The sequence below is a fragment of the Fulmarus glacialis genome, unplaced genomic scaffold, assembly GCF_000690835.1.
Source record: "Fulmarus glacialis isolate BGI_N327 unplaced genomic scaffold, ASM69083v1 scaffold7826, whole genome shotgun sequence".
NCBI classification, from domain to species: domain Eukaryota; kingdom Metazoa; phylum Chordata; class Aves; order Procellariiformes; family Procellariidae; genus Fulmarus; species Fulmarus glacialis.
This window is the reverse complement of record NW_009216194.1, coordinates 133,007-157,604: the sequence shown is the minus strand read 5'-3', so window position 1 is coordinate 157,604 and position 24,598 is coordinate 133,007. Positions and strand designations below refer to the sequence as shown.

Sequence of the window (24,598 nt, the reverse complement as noted above, 5' to 3'; positions counted from 1 at the left end):
CCGAACTGCCAGATGGTGAGCACTCAGACTAGCTTCAGGTGCTGGAGAAAACCTAACATGCTTTCAGTATTATTTAAAATGAAATTTAAAACAGCAGCAAAGAAATCACCCTCCAGGTTTTGTTTTTTACTGCGCCATTTCTCCGGGGGTGGATCAGAGACCGATCCAGCCTCCTCCGGAGGTAACCTTAGCCTTTCCATTGGCTTAGTTGTATTTTTTAACCAGGTTCTGAAGGATCCTTGAGAATCCATCCTGGGGAGTACTGCGGGGTGAAACTCATCACCCTCTTGCCCTTCTGACTTAGCAGGAGCTTCTCCTGCCTTCCCTGAAGTATCTCCATCATATGTGCTGAGCGCTAGGAAACTCCTCACTGTTTTATAAGTAAATTCCTATATATTGTGCTTTGGCTTCTGATCTTGCAGCAAACTTGCTTTGAAGAAGTCCTCCTAAGGATTTTGTTAGCCCCTTTTTGGATAGTCGGCGGTTGATCGTTCTTGCACCAAACTATTTCTCCGTTTACCTTCCCTGAAGCAAGCTCTGACTGATTATCACATTATTAAGATGTTAAATATGGCTGTTGACTTCTAAATAGTGCCATTTTTAATAACAGGTTAAAATTGTCATTAAATAGCCATTATTTAGGTCCATTGAATATAACTAGAATATGGTAGAGGTGTTTGGTTTTTTTCTGAAATGCAATAGGTCTAAAATTTCTTGTTCCTATAGGATTCTTTGTGCTAAGTTCCCATGTACAGATTAAGTGGTTTGTTAAGGTGGTTCACCTTATTTTTCTTTATTTGCAAAACATATTTCACAAACAAAACTACATAGTCAACCAAACCCATTTTGGTTTTTGGAACACCTGTGAGGCACGTTTAGAGTTCAACAACAGAAATTAAAATGTGGGATAGGGACAGGGAGAGGGAGATGAGAGGGAAAGGGAGAGGGATATGTCAGAGCGCCAGACTCCTGGCTCTGGCTCCAGACAATCTGTCTCAGGAAATGCAAGTTTTTAGAGCTCACTGTCATCATTAGTAGAGTAGATATTAAGTTTTAGCATGGTACATATATTACCACACTTTGTCAAAATGTAACATTTAATCTGTACTCACATATTGTAATTAGCGTTCAGGAATAAAACAACAAGGGAAATACCAAACCCTTAATTAATCCCTATTGTCTGTTATCTGCATTTTCTAGTGTGGGTGAGAACCGCATTTTTTTAAACAGCTGAGTGTGATCTTACCACAGCTGTTAACATGACACCACTTGCGAATATAAAACTTCGCTCTCAGTAACTGCTTATGTGTATTGTGCTGGCTGAAAATTAATCCCCCGTGCTGTTCGGATGGTAATGGGTCTCCAGGCTTCCCTCGCTAGATTAAGGAGATCTCTCTGTCAGGTCATGAGGGGAGTATGTAATGAAATAAACCTATCAACACCCCTTGAAACAGTGCTACAGAGCACCTCCCGGCTGGGATCTTCTCTCACTTTGTACCTCCACTCCTCTATGAAGTCTTCCTCGGGCACGTTGCTCAGGTCGTTGTGACCGATCCCGTCAAAGAGGCCACACAAACCTCTGGTGCTGTTGAAGTCGCTGCCCGGCGTCCTCACCGTCAAACCCATTCCCCACTCACTCACGTCGGCTCGCACAAACGCTCCCGAAGGGAACAGGATCTGAAGAGGCAGAAAAAAACCCAGTGAACTGAGGCTGCTACCAAGCTTTTTATGCTATAAAATTGTCCCTTTCTATAAACAAAAATATCAAAGTAGGACATTAGCAGAGGTAATTTAAGTTCACTTAGATACACTATAAATATTTATTTGTGCTATTATTTAGCTTGTTTTCAGATTCTATGGCGCTAATATCTGATAGCATTACATAAATATAAAACTGCACGAGTACTTTCTTTTTAAATTAATAATTGCATCCATTGAAGTTTTCCACTGGTAAGTTACCAGCTAATTTTTCAAGCGACTGCCATGAAAATAAGGCCACCCTTGTGTCTTTGCCTGGGAAATAATTTCTTTTAGATAAACTGCCAAGTCTGAAAAACAGCTTTCTTCCCTCTGAAAAATCGTTTCATTTTCCAAGGCTGGATTACCCAGAAAATGATTGTGTTTTAAAGTGGATAAAGCAATTTTATCATTAAAGAACTTGGGTAGGCTTACACTGACCTTTAAAGAAAAAAAGATCTTGAGGTTAAGACAAAGAAGTAACTGTGTGGATAATGGATTTTTCAGATTGGTGTTCCAACTAAATAATAAAAAAATAATAATAAAAAATCTGTTCAACCGAAATGTATTTTTGTTTGTTTGCTTTATTTTTACAGGTAAAAAGGAAATGATTTTGAAACTGATCTGTGCCAGAAGTGGGAGCAGGGGCACTCTACCCTGGTAAGTAACCTTAATATTTTTTTTTGATCCAAAATGAAATGTTTTCAGTTAATCTTAAAAAGTACATTAAATAGTTGGAAACATCTCATTACAATAATTTCAAAATAATTATTTTCCTTTTTTTAAGTCACCCTGCCTAATCATAATTTATTCAGCCAAATAATATCCATTGCTTTTCTTTCTTTCAGTAAGGATTTTTTTGTCCCTTGTAAGTTCCTCCCCACCAAATCTATTCATATCTGTGAAGAAGCAGCTAGCTTATATTTGTATTTCTGTGCTGGAATCCAGAGTTTACGTTTTGGCTGCACTAAATAATAATCTTGCCCATTTTAGCTTCCCAGTCATCATTTCAGGCATGAGAATACTTTTTGAGGAGCTCTCCGTGACTGATCTCCTCGTCCAGCTGAGCGGAGCAGCAAAGTGCCACTGATTGCAATAATAGCCGGGGACAATATGTTTTGAACTCAGGCCCTCTGTGTTTTGATCAGGGCATTCAAAGAATCCTTTTTTCAAAAATTATTGGCCTTGGTGAATAATGGAAGTCATCATATAAAACGAGTTCTTTGAATACGTCAGAAGGTCTTGGCTGTACCTCCAGCTTGGGTGTACCTCCACCTTGGAAGTACCTCCTCCTCGGCTGTACGCTTCGCTTCCCAAGGTAAGTTTAAAAAAAAAAGAAAGATTCCCCAACATAAAGCTCAAATGGCCTGATGAGTTAATTTTTTCTTAGTGGTTTAATAGGTAGAGCAGGAGAACTGCAGTTGACACAGTGCTGGGTAGGATTTGATTTCCCTCTTCAGATAAACATGTGCCTTCTAATTACATGCTTTACTACAGGGAAGAGCATTTCCTACAAGGCTGCGTATAAAATCCTTGCAATCAGGACTGCATGAGCGGCTTCAGTCTTCTGTGTTGTCTGGATTAATATTTCCAGGTGTGGATTTATTTCAGGGCTGTAAGCCTTGCTCTTCCTGTTGCACCGGGCAAGGCGTCCCATCTGCCCCTGAGGACCTAACAACTGCCCAGGTTTTCTGTAACCCACCTGGATTTAACGCCGCTGATTGAGGCTTTGAAGAAGCTTTTTTGAGACCTCAGTTTGCAGAGCTATATAGTGACTGGCCGCTGGAAGCTGCTACCTTGCACAGAAGAGAGAGTGACTTAAGCCCATTCAAAGCACCAGCCTTGAACGGCGGGGGAGCGGCAGGGGAGCCGGCTCCTGCGCTGCGCAAGGTTGGCGACGGGCAACTGCTGAGCAAATCGGGATGCACCGCGCACAGCGGCCTGATCAGGGACCGTACTCGTTGCTGCACAGTTCCTACAGATTCAGAATCTGTATGCCCCATCAGGGCAGGATTCATGTCCGTGTCCCGGGGTTGTCCTGATTTATTTCACTGAGACTTACACAAAGTGTAAATGAGAATAGGGATTCCTTGCTAAGATTATTCTAGTAATATAACAGTAATTGTACTGCATTCAGTTGCAAAATGAAATAAGAGCTTGCTTCCTGCTTTTTCTCTATTCTATAATTAACAGACCTTCAATTACTATGTTACAAGATCTATTCCAAGTGAGATCACAAGGAGAGCCAAAACACAGGCACTCCCTGCATCGTTCTGGCTCTATTGTGGACCTATCTTAACCCAAAATATTTCCTGGCAATAAATCTTGATGATACAACTCGAGGATAAAATTATCTTCTTGGCCATAATTTGTGGCTCTTCTCCTCACCAAAGCCCCTGGTGCAGCCTGCTCTTATTCTTCCAGTGATTTCTCTGTATTAGTGTGGATAAGTGATACTTATGCAAAGTATGTTGTGGCCATATATTTTTAGGCAAATACTTTAAATTATACCAAATGTTGCACATTTGCAGCCCATTTTCATGGCTTTTGAGGGCTAACTGCGTCTGACTAATATTGCCTTACTGTTCCACTCTAAAACTACATTATTCTGCTACCTGTGATCTTTCCTTGAATATTTATACTGTAAGCTCTGCAAAGAAATTTGTTTTTTGTGATGCGGTTGGGTAGTGCCTAGCATAAACAAACTGAGAGCGGATTGCAGTACTGCAGAGAGTAAGTGACAATATTGTCATGCCGCTACGTCTCCGAGAAATTTCCAGAGATATTTGTTTTGTTTTACAGTTTCTTAAACTAACACTTTAACCAGCTTCTTCCCTGCATCTCGTTTTTCGGTACATTTTGCTGCAGGCGCTCTTATGGCTTCAGATAGATATTTTCGTAGCAACTTCATTAATAATTCAGAAATATTAAACTCACATTTTTAAAGAACAACAACAACAAGAGTACCCAAATATCCACGTACTGTTATTTTTCTCCCTCCGTAGGACTTTAGGATTTTGACATGTGGTGATGCCTCAGTGCTTTTGACGGCTAGCTGGGGTCTGCTCTCCCAAAAATGACCATTGCAGGTGTCCAGCACCACGGTGTCACCCCCCTCTCGCGCAGCTACGCCGCAATTGCAGGCGGTGGCCGAGCGGTGGCTTCCGCAGTCCCACTGCCGAACGTGTACTTCAAACGCCCGCGACACGCTCTGGCACAAAAGGAAGGTGCCGATTTTATAGTTATCGTAGCGCCTAAACAGCAACAAACAAAAAAGAGGATTTAGAGACCCAGAGCATCCACCTGCAATGGCTGTTTGTTGGTACTCGTACAACAGCGGTCCTTAAACAGGCCAGCGTGGTGGCTGGCCTCGAAGGAGGGAAAAATCAACACGCGGGGAAACGTTTCTCCGGCACCGTGAACAGGGGAACGCCGTCACAGTTATTAGCTGGAAGTGCATAAGAATTCATGTGAAAAGTGGGTGGCTGTCTCCCAGCTGCTGCTATGGCAACAGGCATGGATAAAAAGGATAAACATCTGATAAAAAGCAAATGGGAAAAAGTCCCTGCCTCCAGGCTTTAATAAATATGTTTTGGTTCTAACTGGATGCTTTACAGCATGATATTCTTCAAAGAAAAATCAGTGCTCACATGACCTTTTCTGTGACTAATCACTGGTTTTTACAAGACTGACTGTGGCTAGGTGAATACTTCATGTGAAAACCTGGGATTCTACTGAAAACCTGTTAAAATGAAGTTGGTTCCCCCCCCCAACAACTTCACTGTAAGCACAACTTTCGCTTTAAATGGATTGGCAATCAGCACAGTGCAGCGTGTTGAACAATTTGGGACTTTCATTCTTCTCCGTACAAAAAGTCCTTGCTCTGAGTGAGGCCACGAGCAGAATAACTTGAATAACTGCAGGTGTTTCGCCTTTGCACGAACCAGGTAAAACTCCTCCCGGCTGCAGCCCCTTGGCTTTCCACAAAGGGACCTGCAAGAGGATCCTCCTCTGCTTGTTCTTTGGTTTCTCACTCCATAAGTATGTCTTATTCTTACTCTATTTTGTTCTAACGAGATGTATAAAAGTAATCATTACTTTTGAAGTATACAGCTGTATACTTTGTATAAGCTGCTGGAGTTTTCTCCTCACAGCTGCCATCTTTAAAGATGACGGATTATTCTACTTCCTTTTAAGGCACTGCATTTAGTTTTAAACACGATTTTTAGGCAATTAAGTAGAATGGAAACTAAGCTATAAGCTCATAAGAATAAGCATTATCCTTTTCTACAACAAAAAAGATGTAAAAAAGAATGCATAAAATAACTAAACTAAATAACAGGATTATTTTTAAGCACTGTCATACAAACATCAATATTTTTTCAGTCTGTTAATGTTTTCTATACAGAGCAACAAATGGCTAAAGAACCAAGATTTTTTAGCATGTATATATCTGCATTTTATTTCTCTTCAGAATAAAAGCCATAGAAGACTATGTAGCTTAAAACACAGTAAGAACTTAAACTCCAACTGCTTTTCTCTGCTAGAAAACACATTTGACTTTATTTTTCATCTTGAAAAACTTTGTGAAGTTGGCCATAAAACTGTAAGATTTTGAATGGTTCTGTCTCATCTTATTTTCTAATCAGGTACATAAATCCTAAGTACACTGCGCAGATGCTGTTGCTAAGATTGATTAGAACTAGGGACATCATAAAAAGTAGATAATCTCTTTTAACATCAAGTACTAGCTCCACTTGGACATCTTCACAGGAGAGACAGAGGAGACGGGATATTTTATGAGAATCACCTTCCACAGTTTCCTTCAACAGGGGGAGCTTAGAAGGAAAGGTGTTTAGAGAGCTTGATGGAAAATAATGCATCAGAATGGCTGTACCCAGCTGTATCTGGTAAATAAGACTGTGTTAGCATATGCATATAAATATCATTGCAGTTACGGAAACTATTTACTGCTTAATAAGCATTGACAGTGGACCCAATCCAGCTCTCCTGGAAGTCACTTAGAGTCCTTCAATTAAGTCATGGCATAGATTGCATAGCACATAACAAATCTGCAACGTGTCTAAATTGAAACTTTCAGCTGCCTTTGAATTACTTGAATGGATAATTGAATGTAGTCAGGTAAACTTTTCCGATGTTTGTACAACAGTAATTGTGATGATTCTTTGGACAACATTTGAGAAATCAAATTGCAGCCTTGTGGCACTAAAAGCGTGCAGCAGAGTTACTGGAGCTCTTGCATGAGGGAGTTCTGCGTGTTCTTTGTGAACCAGGTGCCACTGCTTGTGTTTAAATTGCCCTCCACCATGCACCTCCACATCCCGCTGCCCTGAAGTCTGTAGCAATGGAGGTACTGGGTGGAAAGAGGTTCCCTCCCTCCCCATCTAGGTGTTTGGGTTGTTTTTCAAGGAGTGCAGCAAGTTCTTGTCCCAGCATGGAGTGGTGGCTCAAGTTGTGCTCTTAATCCAAGAATTATAAAACGCTCTTAAGTCTTTGGTTATGACAGTGAGATGCTATAGGAATCATTTCTGTGGTTCACGATAAGAGAGGGACAGAAAAGAATATAAATGTATGTAAACGCTTACCACTAGCACCTTTAGATTGACTAACACAGTACACTTACTATTCCCCAAGCTGCACTTCATCTTTTCATTAATTCAGTTATTATTGTGGCTGCTCCTAAAGATTTTCCACCACAGTTTTGCCACCAAATAATTTGATTTGTTGACATGTCCCTCCAGGCTCCCTCTTTTCTTGCTAGTGAGAACTATTTTGTGCCAGTTGTGACCCTAGGAAGTTCTGGGTGGTGCTGGAGGATGTCCTCTGGTTTCAGAGCCCTCATCACTAGGGACTGACTGTGTTCTTCTCAGGGCGCAAAGCTGTTGGGTTACAGCAGTCACTGGATGCTTAGAGATGTATAAACTTCTACAGACCATCAAAAAGAACAGCACCTCTGGGAGGGCTACTCGTGCCCAGGACTTAGTTGTGGGCTACTGTGATGAATGCCATTAAAACCATCCACAAGCGTGAAGCTGTGCAAGCTGAGGGATTTTGACATTGTGTAGGAAATGGTGCCATTGCCCCTGTGACAATATTGATGGATAGATTAGCGTAAACGTTTGAGAAATCTCAAAACTCTTTTTTCTTTTTTTTAAGTTAAAATGTGAAATAATATGAACGATATCTGTAGTTCACCAGTCAAGAAATCTTTCCTTTTTTATATTTTGCCTTAAAATAATTTTCTGCATATTTAGTTTTAAGCTAGTACTTCATATTTAAGAATCTACAATTTATGGCATGAAAAGCTTTTATATTTATAATGTGCCATAACTAGTAATGAGGCCTATACTTTTGCTTTACCAGGCTTTCACGTTTGTTTAATTTAGAAGGTACTTTGCTATAAAAGGAAGTGCTCTCTCTGGACTTCAGCTGGTATAATTAACGCTATTTCACGTCTATGCCCACAAACTGATTGTGCTTACACTGTAAAATATGACACGTTCTTCTCTGATTTTCAGTCACTTCCTTTGGTCAAAAGAATGAAAAGATTACAAGATAAATATTTCTACAGAAATATATTAACAAGAGGCATACCAAAGGGGAGTGTTATCATTAGAAGTGGGAGTTAGATATTTCAGTTATCTAATAAATAGCTAACTACCTCTGATGTAATGTGAGCTCAGTATGTCAGATTAAAAATAATTGAAAACATCACTATAGAAGTTACAAAATGAAGTATTATTGTAAAATCTTATAAATCAACCTATACGTTGGAAGTGACTGTTTCAGTAGGAAAATTTTACTACCAAAAAAGAAATACCTTCCAATCTTTTTATTTCATGCCATTTTTCAATTTTCCAACAAATCTGCTAAAGAAATTATTAGAATCAATATTTTTAAATTAAGTTAAAATTTTATGAGCTTTGCTTTCCATTTAAATTTTGGAAATCAAAAAGGTTGCAATTTCTGTTTTCGTGTCTGCTTTCATCCTTGCTTTTCTCCATTGTGCATTTTTCCTTCTCTTTGCCATTGCTCATGGGAAAGTCCAAAAAGGTAAGCAACTCTGTGAAAGGCAGGAGTATGTTTACGTGCATGCCCATGTGTGTAGAAAACACTCCTACCGTTTTGCTGTTGGCAATGTTCCTCATCTTCAGACTTTCCCTTGCTTTTCATGTGACAGTCCTTCAGTCAGCCAACCCCAGGACGCGAGTGGGTGGAAAGGATGCCAAAGAGACAACTGATCACCACCCATCCACAGCAGCTCTGCCCACAGCAGTTTGATCTTAGAGTCTGCTCTCTCCTGGTAAGCTGACCTACAGGCTTTGTGGTGGGACAAATGGTTCTCCTTGGGTTCTATTTTTTGATGGATGCTCTGCTGTTGATGCCAGAATCAGTTTTGATAGTTTTTTTACTAAGCTTTGTTTGCTGACATCTTTGTAGCCATATAGAGGTGGGTAAAGGCTGCTGTTTCCTTAGCCTTGACTAATTTTGGATGTTTCTTTTCTTTCCTGTGTAATGTTCTTACCTGAGCCTACGTCTACTGATCACTTACAGTCGATGTAGCTCCTGATGCCCAAGAGCTGATGCTCCACTCATCCTCTCAGCCTATTGCTTCATAGTTCCTAGGAGAAGTTTCTCTTAGCTTTTTCTCGTCTCTTGCTTTGCTGTTTACAATCTGCAGATCAGTCTCTCTCTGATACTTTTTTATTATTGAGGGACAGTCATATGGTTTCTTACTTGAGCCCAGAAGCTTTCTGTACAATTCTTCCATTCACAATACCTAACACACACCTCATTTCAAATGCAATTTCCCACCACGTACCTTTCATGACCAAAGGAGAATGCTTCAGTTCCATACCTCTGTGTCAGCCTTTGTCTTTAGGTTATAGGTTTGTATCAGGAGAAGCAGGAATTGCATTCTCCACTTCTTAGATAGAGAGCTTTAAAATCATTTGCTAATGTGTTAACATTTTTTGGATAGGCAGAGAGAGAAGTTGCATAACTGATGTGTAATAGGGTGGCATAATCATTACAATAATTGAAAGAGAAATTATTTACAATAATAAATGGGAATATAAGTAGGAGTAATGGGACTGTGAAATGATGGGTAAGAAACTTGGCTGAATATCAAGAAGTGATATATCTTAGTGAAATAACCTACTTATTGAGATGGCAGAAGCCCCATCAACTTGGCTCATTTAAAGCTACACTGGACAGAGCAGTAATGAACCTCCATCCACAGGGAAGAAACGTGCAGTTATTGAGGGGCCAAGCTAATCCTGGGATTTTTCAGTGTCAAGGCTGTGTGACTCTGAGGCAGGGTGCCACAGAAGGATGGCCTTTTCCAAACTCCCTGTGCTCAAATATAATCGTAAATTGTTTAGAAGAACTTCTGTGTGCTATGAATAACAGGATTGCAAAATGAGCTATTAAATAAAATTGCTTTATTTTATTTTAGACCTTTTTTCCCATGGAAGGTATGTAAAAATGTACTATGTGGCTGAGAGTGTTCCCCCATTCCAAGAGGCACTTTTCAGTAATTTATGACCTCCTATGCACAGCAACCTGGCAGATCGCTGTCCATCCTTAGCTCTAAATCAGAAGGGAATATTTTAGAATATAAATGTATAGAGAGTTTGAAATAATATTCTATTCTGGTTTGACATCCCAGAGTTGAAATAATTGCAGATACCATGAGGTATGGGAATGTCTTTGCACCTCTTGTAGCTCTTCTGCAGCTTCTACATGTCGAGCGACCAAACTTGCATGAAAAAAGTGCCTGACCACATTTTAAATGGCATGCAGCAAAACAGGAGGGAAACTGGAAAGCCCTAGATGTGCAGAGCTAATCTCCTAGCTGAGACTACCCAGTTTAGGTGATATCTTTATTTGAGGCAGATGTATAACCTTTAATGGAGCCACTGCCTTTCTTCCTCTCATTTCATTGACAGATTTCTCCAGCTTTGACGTCATTTCAGATGCTACCTCCAGAGCATGCCGGACTGAAATTGGGACATTAGGATATCAAAATTAGAATATCATGCCTGCTGAGCCCCTATGGACGCTGTGCGCCTACAGTCATTATCTGTGCCATTAGGAGGTTAACAGAATGACAAACCTGGAATGTGACCTGAAATATTAGCAACTTTGGATCAAACGTGCCAGATGCAAACTTTAAAAACTTTCTGTTATGTTAAATAGCTGGGGTAAATAGATTCATGAATGATTAGGGAAGTTAACCGAAGAAAATTTCTGTACAGTACAGGTTGTCAAACACAAAGATACCACCTTTGGCTCAGTAAGTCTTTAAGCAACTTATTGCTGGATAATACAGGAGGACATCCGGACAGTACAGGAGGATGTACAACTTTATTTTTGCACACTTTCCCTGATATTTGCCACTTATCATTTCCAGACTTCTTTTATCTGAGACTGTACAGCCATCTTTATGTTTTTTTTGGTTGTGGTTATGGCTGTCAAAGCCATGCAGAGATGCAGCTGTGGAACCAGCTCTGGAAGTAGAAGAATGCAAGAGCATCCTTGGGCTGAGTGACTTTGCATCGGGTGTTACTAAATCATTGGGAAGGACCAGGCTTGCGTGCTGCGCTCTACAAGGCTCACTTGGGTGGACCTGGGGGGGTCGCTGACATGATGCCACATAGTATAGACACCCTCTCAAAGTCAATAATGATGGTTCTGTTTGAAGAACATTTTGGAATCTGACCTCTGTCTTGTAAAAATTATTCTGCTTCAAGATTAATCAATTTCTAGTCCTTTTGTTAAAAGGAGCATAAACAGCTGGAAGGAAACCATGTATGTTATTGAAGCACTGCATTAATCACTATAAGCAAACTAGTACAATGCTCTTTTGATATTCTAATGTAAAATCAAATGCATGCTACATCCAGAAACTGAAAACTGCAGTAATTGAGCCAAATTATTTCAAAGTAGAATACTCACCATCCATCAAATGTGATAATGTGTGGATCAGTGAAAGAGTAGCAGTTCCCTGTTGGGAGGTCTCGAACTGTGACCTAGTTAAAATGAAATGTGTAATGAATACAGTCTACACAGCAGTTTTTCTTCATTACTGTTCCTCACAAAACATTAGGGGCAGGATTCGTGTGTCAAGTACAAACTAAAATCTGACTTCTAAAACATGATTGCGAATGGGTACAAAATAGGCTTCACTTTCAAACAACAGAGTTTGATCACATGCAATAAGGGAGTTCAAAGTGCTCCTATTCCACCTGATGTAATGTACTGTCTGTCTTTATCTGGTAAAAAGCAAAGCTTTTTTATTAAACTTTTTTGCTAAGAAGTAGATCATTCACTGAAATTATCAAGAGAGTAGAGTGCTCATTAAATTGTACTAATTGTAATGCCTGAAGTATGGTGTAAGGTATACTGTAATTAAGTAGCATTAGCATATTTTAGTAGTAGTCGCTGCGTGTCCCCCAATTTGACCTTAAATTTCCTGATACAGCATATGAATGGCTGATTTATATATTTGATGTGCATGTTATTGATCGGGTACTAGCGACGAGGGCCCAAATCAGGCTGCTGGAGCTGTCTGCTTTCGGCATGTGAATAAAAGAGGAAAGGATCTGCTACAGCAACAGTGATCTCAGCTGCATCAGCTCTTGGTTACTTGTGCACAAGCTGGGTCGCAGAGAAGGTCTGAGAGTCCTGGAGCTCTAGAAGGAGCAGATATGCCTGCGAAAGCCAGAGGTAGGGCAACTCCTCTCGAAATAGCAATACCTGACTCCCAGGCAGTGCTGGGCCTGCATTCCCCTGTCAGCTCAAGATGGTGTTCTTTCATACTCTGCTATCTAGTTCTCAGAAATGCAAGACTGGATTGTGTAGTGATTTGCAATATGAAGAGCTCCCAGTCATACTGGTGGGAGTGATGAAGTACTATGGTTTTCCTATATCCAGCCTGCCAGGCTGATTTCTTGGCCAGTGCTGTTAATTCTTTGCTCGTTCTTTGCCCATGAGAAATCCAGAGGTGCAATTCAGTTAGTTCTGCCACGATCCGCGGAGTGGGAAAGAAGAACGGCCTCTATAGCCTTGTGCGATCTTTCAGTGACGAAGCAGAACTTAGCTTTTAGGAACAGTGATGAAATTAAATAAATGAATAAGAGGGTGAAGATAGAACCACACTCCCTGACAAAATTCTTCACCTGCAGCAATACGTCAGCTATTCAAAATGCTATGTATTTCAGAATGCCCCTTAACTATCACACAGAGACACTGCTTAGACACCCACCGGTGTCTGGCATCCCAAAATGTTAGAGTGATGGTCTTGAGGAATGAAAAACTGAACACGTCTTTGAACAGTATTTTGATCTGAGGTCAATTGTATCATTTGTATCTACAGCGTGATATAAAGAAGTGTCTCAGAATTTTCCCATTTTCTCCATGGCCACAACCTTCCTAAGTAAAACCTTTTCCCAAACAAATCCACATGGCCCTTTCTGCTCTGCTCTTTTCTTGCACGACACCAGCAGAGGATGCAAATCCTAGTTGTAGGCAGTCTTAGTTTGCTGAAGAAATCCACTTTATCAGGTGTCTGAGTGTGTCAGGATGTTCTGCCCACCATTTCCATTCAATTTTCAGATAAATCAAAAATATTTGAACAAGTCTGAAGGACTAAAGACTATGTGGATTTTAATATATGGATTTTTCCTTGATATGTTGCAGGAACTGTGTTACATTAAAGCCTCTAATTAACTGCAAAGCAGCAATGGGGAAATGGGGGGGAGGGAAGGTAATGTCTATTATGTTTCCATAGATCAAGTTTTAACAGAGACAGATGGAGTTTATTAAAATATTTGAACAAGTCTGAAGGACTAAAGACTATGTGGATTTTAATATATGGATTTTTCCTTGATATGTTGCAGGAACTGTGTTACATTAAAGCCTCTAATTAACTGCAAAGCAGCAATGGGGAAATGGGGGGGAGGGAAGGTAATGTCTATTATGTTTCCATAGATCAAGTTTTAACAGAGACAGATGGAATTCATTAAAATTGATTAATTCCATTTCATACTTGCTACATTTTCATATTTTAATGGAAGCATTTGTAACTTCAAGAAAAAATATGGGCATATGAGTGCACTACACTGAATTAGCTGCAATTTCTGATTTAAGAATCGTAAAAAGTTTAAAAGAAGCCTATGCTGGAGAGCAAAGGATATAGTCACGTGCTAGGCATTTTACCTTTGAAGACAAAAATTATTTTGGTCCAGTTTAACCTCATTCTTTCATGAGCAAATCCACAAAAATCAGGGCAGTGAAATTACAGATTTCATTGGGGGTTTGCTTTTGGTTACTTAAAATATACCAGCTTGGATGTGCCAATGCTCTGAGAAATATAGCTGAGTCAAATCCGTGTTCTGGTTTATTCTCTCGGGCGATGGGATTACAGCTCTCAAAGCTCCCAGCCGAGGCCCTGAAACAAGTTCACAGACAACGGGCCAGTCCCTGCTCGCCACACTCCTTTCTAGGCAGGGAAAGCATGGCTTGCCTCCCTGATTGATTCTTATTATTTTCATTTTGGACATTTTGTACAGGGATAAATGAAGAGACGGAGCAGCCGCGTGTGTCGTCGGAGGTGTCCCAGTGATTCCTGGCACAGTCGCAAATTGAACGGGGCACTGCTGAGTCCCGGTCCTCCTTTCTCGTTACCGAGGCACTGCCTTTTCTCTGCTTTTTCAGAAACTGTTCTCCAAACCCTCCGTTTTTCCTCTCCCTCCTTCTCAAAAAGGTGCTAATTCCCCAACCCCGGTTCTCCCTCTCTCCTCTTCCAGCATACACGAGCACGCCTGGTTACATCTATAATCCAGCTTTTGGCCTTACTGATGTGCTGACTAATCATCAAACCTAAATTTGTTACAGCAAAAGGCTTTACATGTTAATTTTCTTGGCGTATAAAGAGGCTGTTTTGGTTTACTCTGCTGACAGCAGTCCCCAAATGTTTATATAGTTAAGGTTTATTGTTGTTTTCTGCAATACTAAACCTCCCATTTAAATTTGACACTTTTTCCAAATTATTTTCGGACCCTACCTTCACATCCTTGGGTGTGTAAGCCCTCCAAAGCAAATCCCTCCGTCCGACTGGCTCAGCTCTGATGCGGCTGATGCGGTTCCCATCCTGAGCAAAGTCTGTCACGGCTGTCACTGTCAGCGCGGCTGCTGCACAGCTGCTTTCCGAGCAGGGCGCCCGCAGCAGATCCACCTGGCACACCGAAAGGGCGATGTCTGGGGGCCCCAGTAATTGGCTATCTAAAATGAACACAAAGACCAAGTCTGACAAGAGTTATCCAAACAGTTGCCTGTTTACCGTCCAACACAAATGTTTCATATTCCAGGACACACATGCCTTGAAACCAGATGGGTTTTGCATGAAGACAGTCGTGACTGACTCAATCTGGCATCCCTCTGCACATTTTACAGTGCGGGTTTTTTTTTTTTTCCCCTGCAGTAGATAGTTTACTAAAACTCAGTGGTGCTTTTCTTTCCACAGGTGCTAATATTTCTGGAATGACAGTCTTATCTTTATGGGTCCATGCCCAGGGAATGAAGACGAGTAGTTCTCATGACAAAGAAAGAGATGAGTCTGTGTTTCTGGAAAACATTTATCTTTCACTAGCTTTATTATAAGGAGGTATCTGCTGGGAGTTATTTAATTTAAAATAAACAGAATTTTTTAGCTGGAAAGGGAGGGTTCTCGAGTCGGTTTTTAGTGACCTTTGGATCCATGACAGGAAGGCAAATGCAGCAGATTTATATTTGTATTTTTGGCTTAGCTTTCCAACCTGTAAAATGATGGTAGTTTTATTTCTATCTTTCACAGAGGCATTGTGAGGATAAGTCCACTAAAAGAATGTGAAAAAGTAATGAGCTATGGTGGTACTGGCTATGTAAGTATCTGTGATGGGTAGGGAAGTGATGGGTGGTGATAAAATCAATATGGCAATGGCAACCCAAGCCATTCATTCAGCTCTGCCTCTGCACATCATATCTTTCCTAAAGGGACCTCTTCTAGGTGCAAGACTAGTAGCGTTGACTTCTCTTGTTTGTGCTGAGTATTTAGTTTTCTGTCCCAGACCAATAATTATAATCTGAAAAGAACGAAGTTCTACAAATGGTGTAAATGGAATTAATCTAATGTGAAAATATCAAATTTTCATATCATTTTTCCCATTTGTAGAATTGCTTAATAATTCATAAGCGATGGCATTCAAGTATTTTAAGATGGTATTTCTAACATGATCAAATAATCAATGTTATATTCCTTATGGAAAAGACTTCTAAAATATAATTTAAATTAACTCTGTAGAGTTCTATAGGAACTGAACTAAAAACCTACAAATATTAATAGCATATTATCTCTCATACCAAATCCTTAAAGGCTACCTCACATCTTATAGAAAAGTCCTGGCTCATTTTCAAGGTTCTTGATTCAATTAAATTGAAGGTTTCCATGAGGAATAGTTATTGCCATTACAGCCCCATGAGCTGGGCTCACAACCCAGAACAAAAGTTTAAAATCAAAGAAAATCATCTTGTCAAAATAGTAATGATAAACTTAACAGAAGCCGAACTCCAGTGGCTCTGCTGTGCTTTGGCATTCATTATGATATTGTCTGAACTCAGAGAGATATTTCTGTGCTTGTAATTAGCTCTCTTATCACTTATTCCCTACATAATTAGCACAACAGTGTTATTATATGGATTAAGTCAGACAAGGAGCTTGTCAGTTAATTTATTTGGTATAAACGAATCTCAGCTAAAGTTGTTTTTATTTTCAATTTATAGCACTGTGGCCGACATTACGTTTTTCGGAAGCCCACAGTGTTCCTTCAGATAAACTAACGGACCCTACAGACAATAAAGGCACAAAACAGACCTGCAGTTATTCAAACACACAGCAGCAGATAGTCAACCTTAAGTATATACAGATATCTCAATTGATCATAAACAGCCCAAGTGTCATCCAAAGAAATAGCTTCAGGCTGGAGCAATCAAGGGCTAGAGCTGGTTATTAGTTTAAGCTGCAGAAATGAGTTGATTAATGCTAACGGAAATTTTCCACTTCAGTGACAAGTTCTTTCAAAGATTAGTTAGCTGGTAGAGTTGTCCCCCCATCCTGGGACCTCTTGGCACCAACACGTCAAGCCCATTGACAGCTTGAAAATAAAGCTACTTCTGCAATTCTTGCCTCCCCTCTTTCTTCCAGTCAAATGCACGTTGTGGGACCGGAGAAGACCCTGGCAAGGGGTCAGCCTCAGTCCACTCTATTGAACTCAGCCTCCCCCACTTGAGAGCTCCTGGACCATGCATTCATTCTCACTGAGATGTTGAAAGGCTTTATCAATGCCTAAGAAAATGGGAGTTAAAAAAAAAACCTTGATAGGTTATGTGACTAATTCTTATTTGATCCCTATAAACGGTAGGTGTTTAAGCTGCTTGGAGGCTGCGTTCCACACCAGCCTGTGTTCTTAGCTACCTAAATATCTAAGAAAATCTGTTCCCATCAGCTCAGGGGATGTTTGTCTGATGGACCGGCAGAGACTCTAAGCCAAGAGCAATATGTAGAACAGAGCAGCACTGAGCCATGGAGAAACAAAGTACTCCACGTACGAGCGCCAACACAGCTGCTGGAACCATAAGGTGCCGTTCAGTTTAAGATCACTGTGTTGTGATACCATTTGAATTATTTTTTTCTTCTGTCTAAGCACTTGGCTGATGATGGGGAGAGAAAGGAGAGGGATTTAGAAAGGGAAAAATATCAGGAACTATCTGGGTTTTGCCAACATTTTTTTTTGAGCTGGCTTTTTGTGGGTAGAGAAACGGTGGCTGTAATCCTATGTCTAAATATTTTTCTCATTGAGTAACCTATGCAAGAGAAATAAATGCTTTGTCAGAAAAAGGGTTGGGTGTTTTATTTAGTGCAAATGGAAAGCAAATATATATATGCCCCCCCTTGGTTAGGCATGATATTCCACCAGATTAACCCGAGGAAAGCATTTACTGATTAAAAGGGCAAGAATTTTCTAAATGACATTGTCAATGTTTTCAAGTAAAAAAATATCTTTAGAAAGAGAATAATATATAAGCATAAGAATTTTTTTTTTTCTTCTATATTAAGTTAGACAAAAATTGTAAGCCAGAAAAAGAAAGTAAAAGGATTTCAGTACACATTTACTGAATAATAAATCTGAAGGTGAGCTTCTTATTGATAATTAATGAAATTATTCTACCAAGACCATGCTGCTTCAAAAACTTAAAATGGAATTTTATACTCCTGGAATTTAAAATAAGTTCTTCTACTCATTGTTATTTCATCCATAAATGTCAATGGACTACCATTCAAGTTATTACTAGTCAGATTTTTTCTTCCTTAAAAACCTGAATGATATTATAATCTGTTTTATTTTGCAAACAAGTATTGACCTAGTTTGTTGTGTTTATGGCTTCTGCCCTTTGTTGTTATTTAAGTCTTATAATTTCTATTGGAATCCATCATAACATAAATACAAGAGAAAGTAATCATATTGATTCGATGCCAATGTGTAAAACTCTTACCCAAATCCTCAGTACTTAGCTGTAAAGTAATTTTACAGGAATCATCATGCCCAGGACAGGCAATGGGCACAGTGCTCAGAACAGTCAAAACATGCTCTTTGCCATCCTCTGCAATTTGTAACGATTCTGGTAAAAACTGGAAATAAGAAAATAATTTTTAGATTATTTTGACAGATTAATTAGGCAATACTGATACTTATGAAATTTTGAGTGGTTTTAATCAATTATTAAAAAATATAATTGTTTATAAAATAATAATAATCTTTGTAATAATCCTCATAATAATAATAATCTTACTAATAACTATCTTCAACTTTAAAAGGTGAAATTGTTGTTAAAATACTTTAACATTCTTGGTAATTAAGAAAATGTTTGCAGTTGTCATATATAGTTGCTTCTCATCTCCTAATCTCAAAACAGGTTTTCATTAAGACTGAAAATAGCATGATACCATAGAATTTATTAATTTTTAACATCCCTGGTTAAAAGGAGCTCCTATTCCAATATACTAGGAGAAATACCAGCAATATTCATGGCCTGAAGTATGGCATTACCTCATGGTCATGGACTCTATGTTTGTATTCTGCCCCTGGTGCAAAGTGAGTGCAATTTTTGCCTGATTCCTCTTCCCTGCTACGGCAGGAAGAACGATTTCTCCGTACATAAGATATTACAGCTTGCGTGGTTTGTGCGCCAGGGAGAGAGCTCGGGTTGTGCCATTTCTGTCTGTCTGTTCTCCTGGGGCAAGAGCAGAAACAATACTCGGGGCTAGTCAGAAATGGGAATTTCCATTCCCTGGGAAATTCTGACATTTCCAAAAAAACCGAAACTGTTCTTCAAATGTCACACAGAATGGGTTGCCGGATTTTTCAAACACCATTCATGGAGGCAAAAAGCTTAGATACTCAGAAGATCTCAAATTCTCCTGGATTGCCAGACTGACAGTCTAATCCTTGAGTGGGATTAGACCTGGTTTTTGCACTCAGTGTGAATTTATCTTCAGCAATTTGGTTTTTGTAGTGCCTGACCATAAGAAGATGAGGGATAAAAATTAGTTTTTCTCTTCACTTTCTTCTGGTTTAGGTACAACAAAATTCTGCATCCCTGTAGGTGTGTCTTCCCATTATATGTAACCACTAGAGTACTTTGGGGTGTATTTACTAGAAGATGTAGTTTTGCACATGCTTTATGGTGCATTAGTGTCAACACCTGCACACGGTGCTGATGGGTGGTTTAGGGTGTTTTACAAACAGTCTGAAAGCCATATAATTTATTAAGACATTTTCTCAAAGTGAACATAAAAGCAGCACTGGTTATGATGATCGAGTCTTATGTTTCTATGTCTTGTTTTTCACAGCATGTCAGATAATGTATAAATATTCTCTAAGAATATGCGAAGTCAGTAAATCAGGGCCATCAGCATTACCTTAATCCCGGCATAGAAACCTTTACTCTCTTCAGGCAATGACTGCTGCTCAGGAGTGTCCCTCGTAAAAGCAGTGACAGTGCAAAAGACCTGTAATAAATAAACAGCATATGCTATAGCTCTTCTTGAAGAAAATTCATATAATTATGCATCTTCCTGTTGATCGGGGTTGTTAGACTTTTTTCCTACTGTTGAAACATATTTTTGAGGTTTAGGCTTTAAAAATGTTTATGCATAAATCTTGAGATTTGAAGAATTTTTGATGCATTTAATAAGCAAAGGAACATGGCTTCTGTCTCAACAATTAATAACACTGAATGCTTACAATGTGTTTTCTTCTGCAGTTTTTCAAGCATCTTGGTTAGTGATATTAACTCATTTTAATTAGGGAGAATTACGTTGTTCATAGATGTTACTGTCAGGATTAGGACATTAGCCCTTGGGATCCCAGATTTCAGTCTGTCCACTGGATCAAATATCTTCTCTCTGTACCATGTTTCTAAGCAGTTTTTTTTAATTTAAATTAGTTTGACAGTCATCCAGTCTCAGAAACTGTGTCAGCAATATAAGAAGCTTCTCTTTTTTCTCATTGCTTTATAAAAGATGATGCAGATGTGCCTACAGGGTTTATACTGTTAAAAAAAAAAAAAAAAAATTCCCCCCAAACACAAAACTCCATCAAACACAATGTACCAGGCCATTTATGTTTTATTCCTAGCACAGTCACGCAACCTTTATCTCTGCTGAGCCCGCACACCATCTGCCATCTTAATGTTTCATTGGTTTCAGAAAACCCAGACTGCTAACATCATTTCTAGGATCATAAGATTAAACTACAGAAATTTTCCTTAAAGCAAACGACAATAAGCTCTGAAACTGTAGTTCTGAAATTTTTTTTTGGCCTCTTCTCGGAAATGGAGTAACAGATTGTGACATACTAAATCAATTCCAAATAGTCAGATGGCATATTTATAGCTACCGCCTTTTTTAAGCCTTGAAGGACCCATGAGGAGGAATTGGACCAATCTAATTTATTTTCCATTGTGATAAACTCCTTTGGACGGATTTTCCACCACCACCCGCTGGCCGTGCTGTTCTCGGAGCTCTAACCTGCCGGCTCAGGCACAACCCTCATCAGCAAAGCAGGCTCAAAAACAGGATATTCCCAGATTCATACGGTAGTGTGGGCATGAGTTGCATAGCGCTCTGGAATATTTCTTCATTACCATCAAGTCATGAGTTTCCTCCAAACTCAAGAATCCTCTTTCCTAACTCATTTGTGCACAACGAAAATGCCCCTTCGGCTATACAGCATCATTTGTATGGCTATGGGAAAAATCAAGTGTTTTCTGTGCTCTTCAGGTGGATCATTTCCAGTCCAGCTCAGTCCCAGGTTTATTTGCCTTTTGGACTGTTTTTACCTTCATAAAGTTTCTCACTCTTTTGCTGACAGCTCCAGCCACTTTGGCCCAGTAAAAATGGTGTTATTTGTTCTGTTAATTAGATGGAAGCCTGATGTCGTACTGGGTGTACTGGGGGAAAAAAACCACAGGCCTCACAGAGATACTTTAAAATTAAAATTCCTCAATACTTTGTAGTTAGCCAGTTTGCCTCCAAAGTTGTCTCCTCAAGGTAATAAGCCCTCGTTATCATTAGATATCTATTATCTCCAAGCATTCCCTAAAAGCTTGTGTTCAGCTTACAAAGTTTCCAAAAAAGTTCTTCTGCTGGGAAGGCAGAAGGCGAGCGTTGATCTTCCTACTGCTGCCACAGGGAAAGTTCTGCAAAATCGGGATCTGACAAGGCAGTGACAACAGAGAAAGGGTTCAGATAACGTATATTCCTGTCAGTGAAAAAAACCCAAATCAACCATCCCCTTGCAGAGCTCATTGAGCAAATCCAATGCACCTGCATTGCAGATACTATATTTAAACTTGCTGGGCTGTTTGCAACTTTGGCTTTGATGCTTTTTACCAAAAATATTCACAGGGAGATGTCCCTCTGAGCACACCACGTGAAGTGCTCCTGCCAAGGAGGGGGCTGTAATGAGAGGCAGCAGGTTCATGTATGAGGATGTCCGGCTCCGACGGAGGCATCTCCCGGTGATCTTCCCCAAAGTGACATCCTGGGAAATGTCAGAACCCAGCCTCATTCCCTGCAAGCATTGTATTTTCTCACATATATATTTTAGAGGTATATTTTATTGATAAAGCACTGAACACTAAAGTCAAAAATTACTCCCTAACAGTACACTGAGATATTCTTAGACTACCAGTCTGTTCCAGTTCTGTCTTCAGCACTTCTGGAGATTAGCACAAACTTTGCAAATTCAAAATGTATGGACAGCCATCACGAGGTACATTTTACTTCTGTCTTTTGTATCGTTCCTCCCCTTGTAGTGCCTTTACCTTGTTAAGTGCACACTTCACAACTGGCAGATATGTTCATTGGCTACTGAGCTGCCGGTTGACAGTTTGTCACATAATTATTATGATAGTCACTCCAAGGAGTTCTTTTTACCTTCAGCTAAATACTAGCTCTTTTTCTCCAGTTCAGTAATCAACTTTTTCTTTCTCATCTTCCCCTCCCCCATCTCAGGATGCAGCCTTTTTAAAGCAAAGAGACAAAAGCATCACTGACAGCAGAATGCTGATGGCCGTGACAGGTTAGGCAGTATTTTTCCACAAACTCATCGGATCAGTTAAAAAAATCAAATTATAATTTTTCATCGTCCCTTTTAAAGGGACAGAAATGGAAGGGTGCCCTCGGACAGGATGACTGGATTGCTTCTGGGCGTGGGCTGCTCCCTTTCCCCCGTGCACCAGCAGATCTTCCCACAGGGCGGAAAACTACTTTTAGGCACAAAATTCTGATAGAAAAAGGCCCTGGTAGCTAAGAAGTTTCTCCTTTCCTATGTGTTGGAGCGGATTTCCACCCTTATGTGGAATCAGTCAGATTCCTTCCCACTTTGCCGTGAACCCTGTGGCCAGCGTATTTAGTTAAAAGCAGAATTCAGTCATTAATTTGGTGGGGGTCGGGTAGCTCTGGGAAACAATTTGGGAGAGTATTTTAATCCTAGGATCTGTCACCATCTCCGGCAAATTTCCCTCTAACAACTTGGACATCAAAATGTGGGTTTTTCTCAGAGCTCTCAGAATCCAAACTCCCCCAAATGAGTTGTTTACACTCATTTCGAACAGAAAACAGCCTCCAGTTTCACCCTTTTCCGTGCCCCTAATTACTTCTGAATGTAGCGCAGGGATCATCTGCGGCAGCTTGAGCATGTAGCGAGAGACGTGGGGCCGAGGGCAGAGACAGAAAAGCTCAAAGAAAGTCACATTCACATTTGTTGCCATCTTCAAAGGCGGCGGGCGCAGAGGTGGGGGCACGGAGGGGAATGCTTGCTGGCACATCCAGCATGGCCATGTCTCCAGTTTTTTCAGCCTCTCCCAGCCGTGCTCAGATAAGGGGTTGGGTTCCCGAAGGCAAAACAGGAGATACTTGTTTTGTGATCAAAACCCATCCCTGCTCTTCAGTCAGGTACCTGTGAAGGCTCATAGATTTGCCAGATGATTTCGGGAGCTCTCAGGAAGGCCAACCTCAGCTATATGCTTCTCAAAGCACTGGCAGAAATGGTGTCACCACCCATCTCAATAGCGTCCCAGGGGCAATGGCACTTGTCCTCAAAATAGGGAGAGCTGGCAGATGGGAGTACTGGGTTTGGGTCTGCCCATCAGGACCACTTGTGTGTTTTACCTAAATAGTCACCAGAGAAAATAAGCAAATGCACGTGCCGGTCCCCAGCTATGGTCCCTGCTTCCTCTCCTAGTGCAGCCTATGCCCTGGGGTGGGAAGGGCAGGACATGCACCTAACACACAGCTGGGAGGACCAACTACCCATTTCCCATCTCTCCAGCAAGTGTTTGAGCTGTATTGTAGTGCCAGAGACCCCACAGTGACAACAGCGATGGTTTAAAGTTGAAATATGTACTTTTACTGATAGTGATCTTTCAAAGACTACGTACAGCCAGGTACATCTGAGTAGGACTTAAAGGTCTGGATTAAAAAGCAGATGGAGGCACTTTCCTGACCCAGATATCCAAACTCCTGAGAGGTGTGGGAATTCAGGGATGCTGCTCCGGTCAGTAATTTATGTTGGCCACCTGTGGGAAGCTCGCTTCTCAACATAAGGTTCCATTTAGGAATACCCACTTCTTCCCATTCACTGGGGAGGGAAATCTGCATGCTGCTCGTAAGGTGCAGGTGCCCAAGCTGTGGGTGATTAACTCTTAACTCCAGGATTGGATCTACCCTCCTCACTACATCACCCATGTCAAAAGGCAGGCTGGGGCTGCAAGGGTAAGAGTCTTTCAGCCACACTCATGGCTTGCAGGTGAAGGGTTGGGCAGGGGATTGATCATGCCAGGGGAAAGGGTGTCTCGCGATGGCTATCAAAGCCTCTGAGCTGCCGTTGTCTGGTCTATTAAACGCTAATGGGCTGGGGTTAGAGAAGGCTCAAGGAGTCGCTCTGCTGGGAGCTGGGGAGTGCATGCGGGAGGGAGCTGTGGTTTACAGCCTTGATGAAAAGAGCAAAGGATGAGCAGAGCTGAAGGATGGCGTTTCTAGGGAAGCCGGAGGAAAAAAAAAAATAGTTCTCATTAGCTCGAAGAAATGATCTGGCTGTAGGTATTTGCAGAAAGGGGTAGGAACAGTCTCTGGAAAGGCTTTCCAGAAGGGTTAGCAGGAAGGGGGAAGCAGGGAGAATCTGACTTTGAGTTAATTAATAACCTAGACCTTAAAGCCTTTGAACACAAACCTCTG

General features: G+C 40.5%; 1 protein-coding gene across 1 annotated transcript in view; it reads right to left on the bottom strand.

Annotated features, from left to right (window-relative positions):
• Positions 1-24,598, bottom strand: part of LOC104077830 (von Willebrand factor D and EGF domain-containing protein-like) — a gene marked incomplete at both ends in the record, with an annotated part of 72,129 nt that overhangs the window by 30,783 nt on the left and 16,748 nt on the right. Inside the window, 6 exons of the mRNA XM_009579212.1 lie at positions 1,499-1,677; positions 4,721-4,991; positions 11,719-11,792; positions 14,828-15,045; positions 18,352-18,487; positions 19,778-19,867. Of these exons, the coding sequence (XP_009577507.1) occupies positions 1,499-1,677; positions 4,721-4,991; positions 11,719-11,792; positions 14,828-15,045; positions 18,352-18,487; positions 19,778-19,867 (968 nt within the window). The remainder of the gene's footprint in view (positions 1-1,498; positions 1,678-4,720; positions 4,992-11,718; positions 11,793-14,827; positions 15,046-18,351; positions 18,488-19,777; positions 19,868-24,598) is intronic.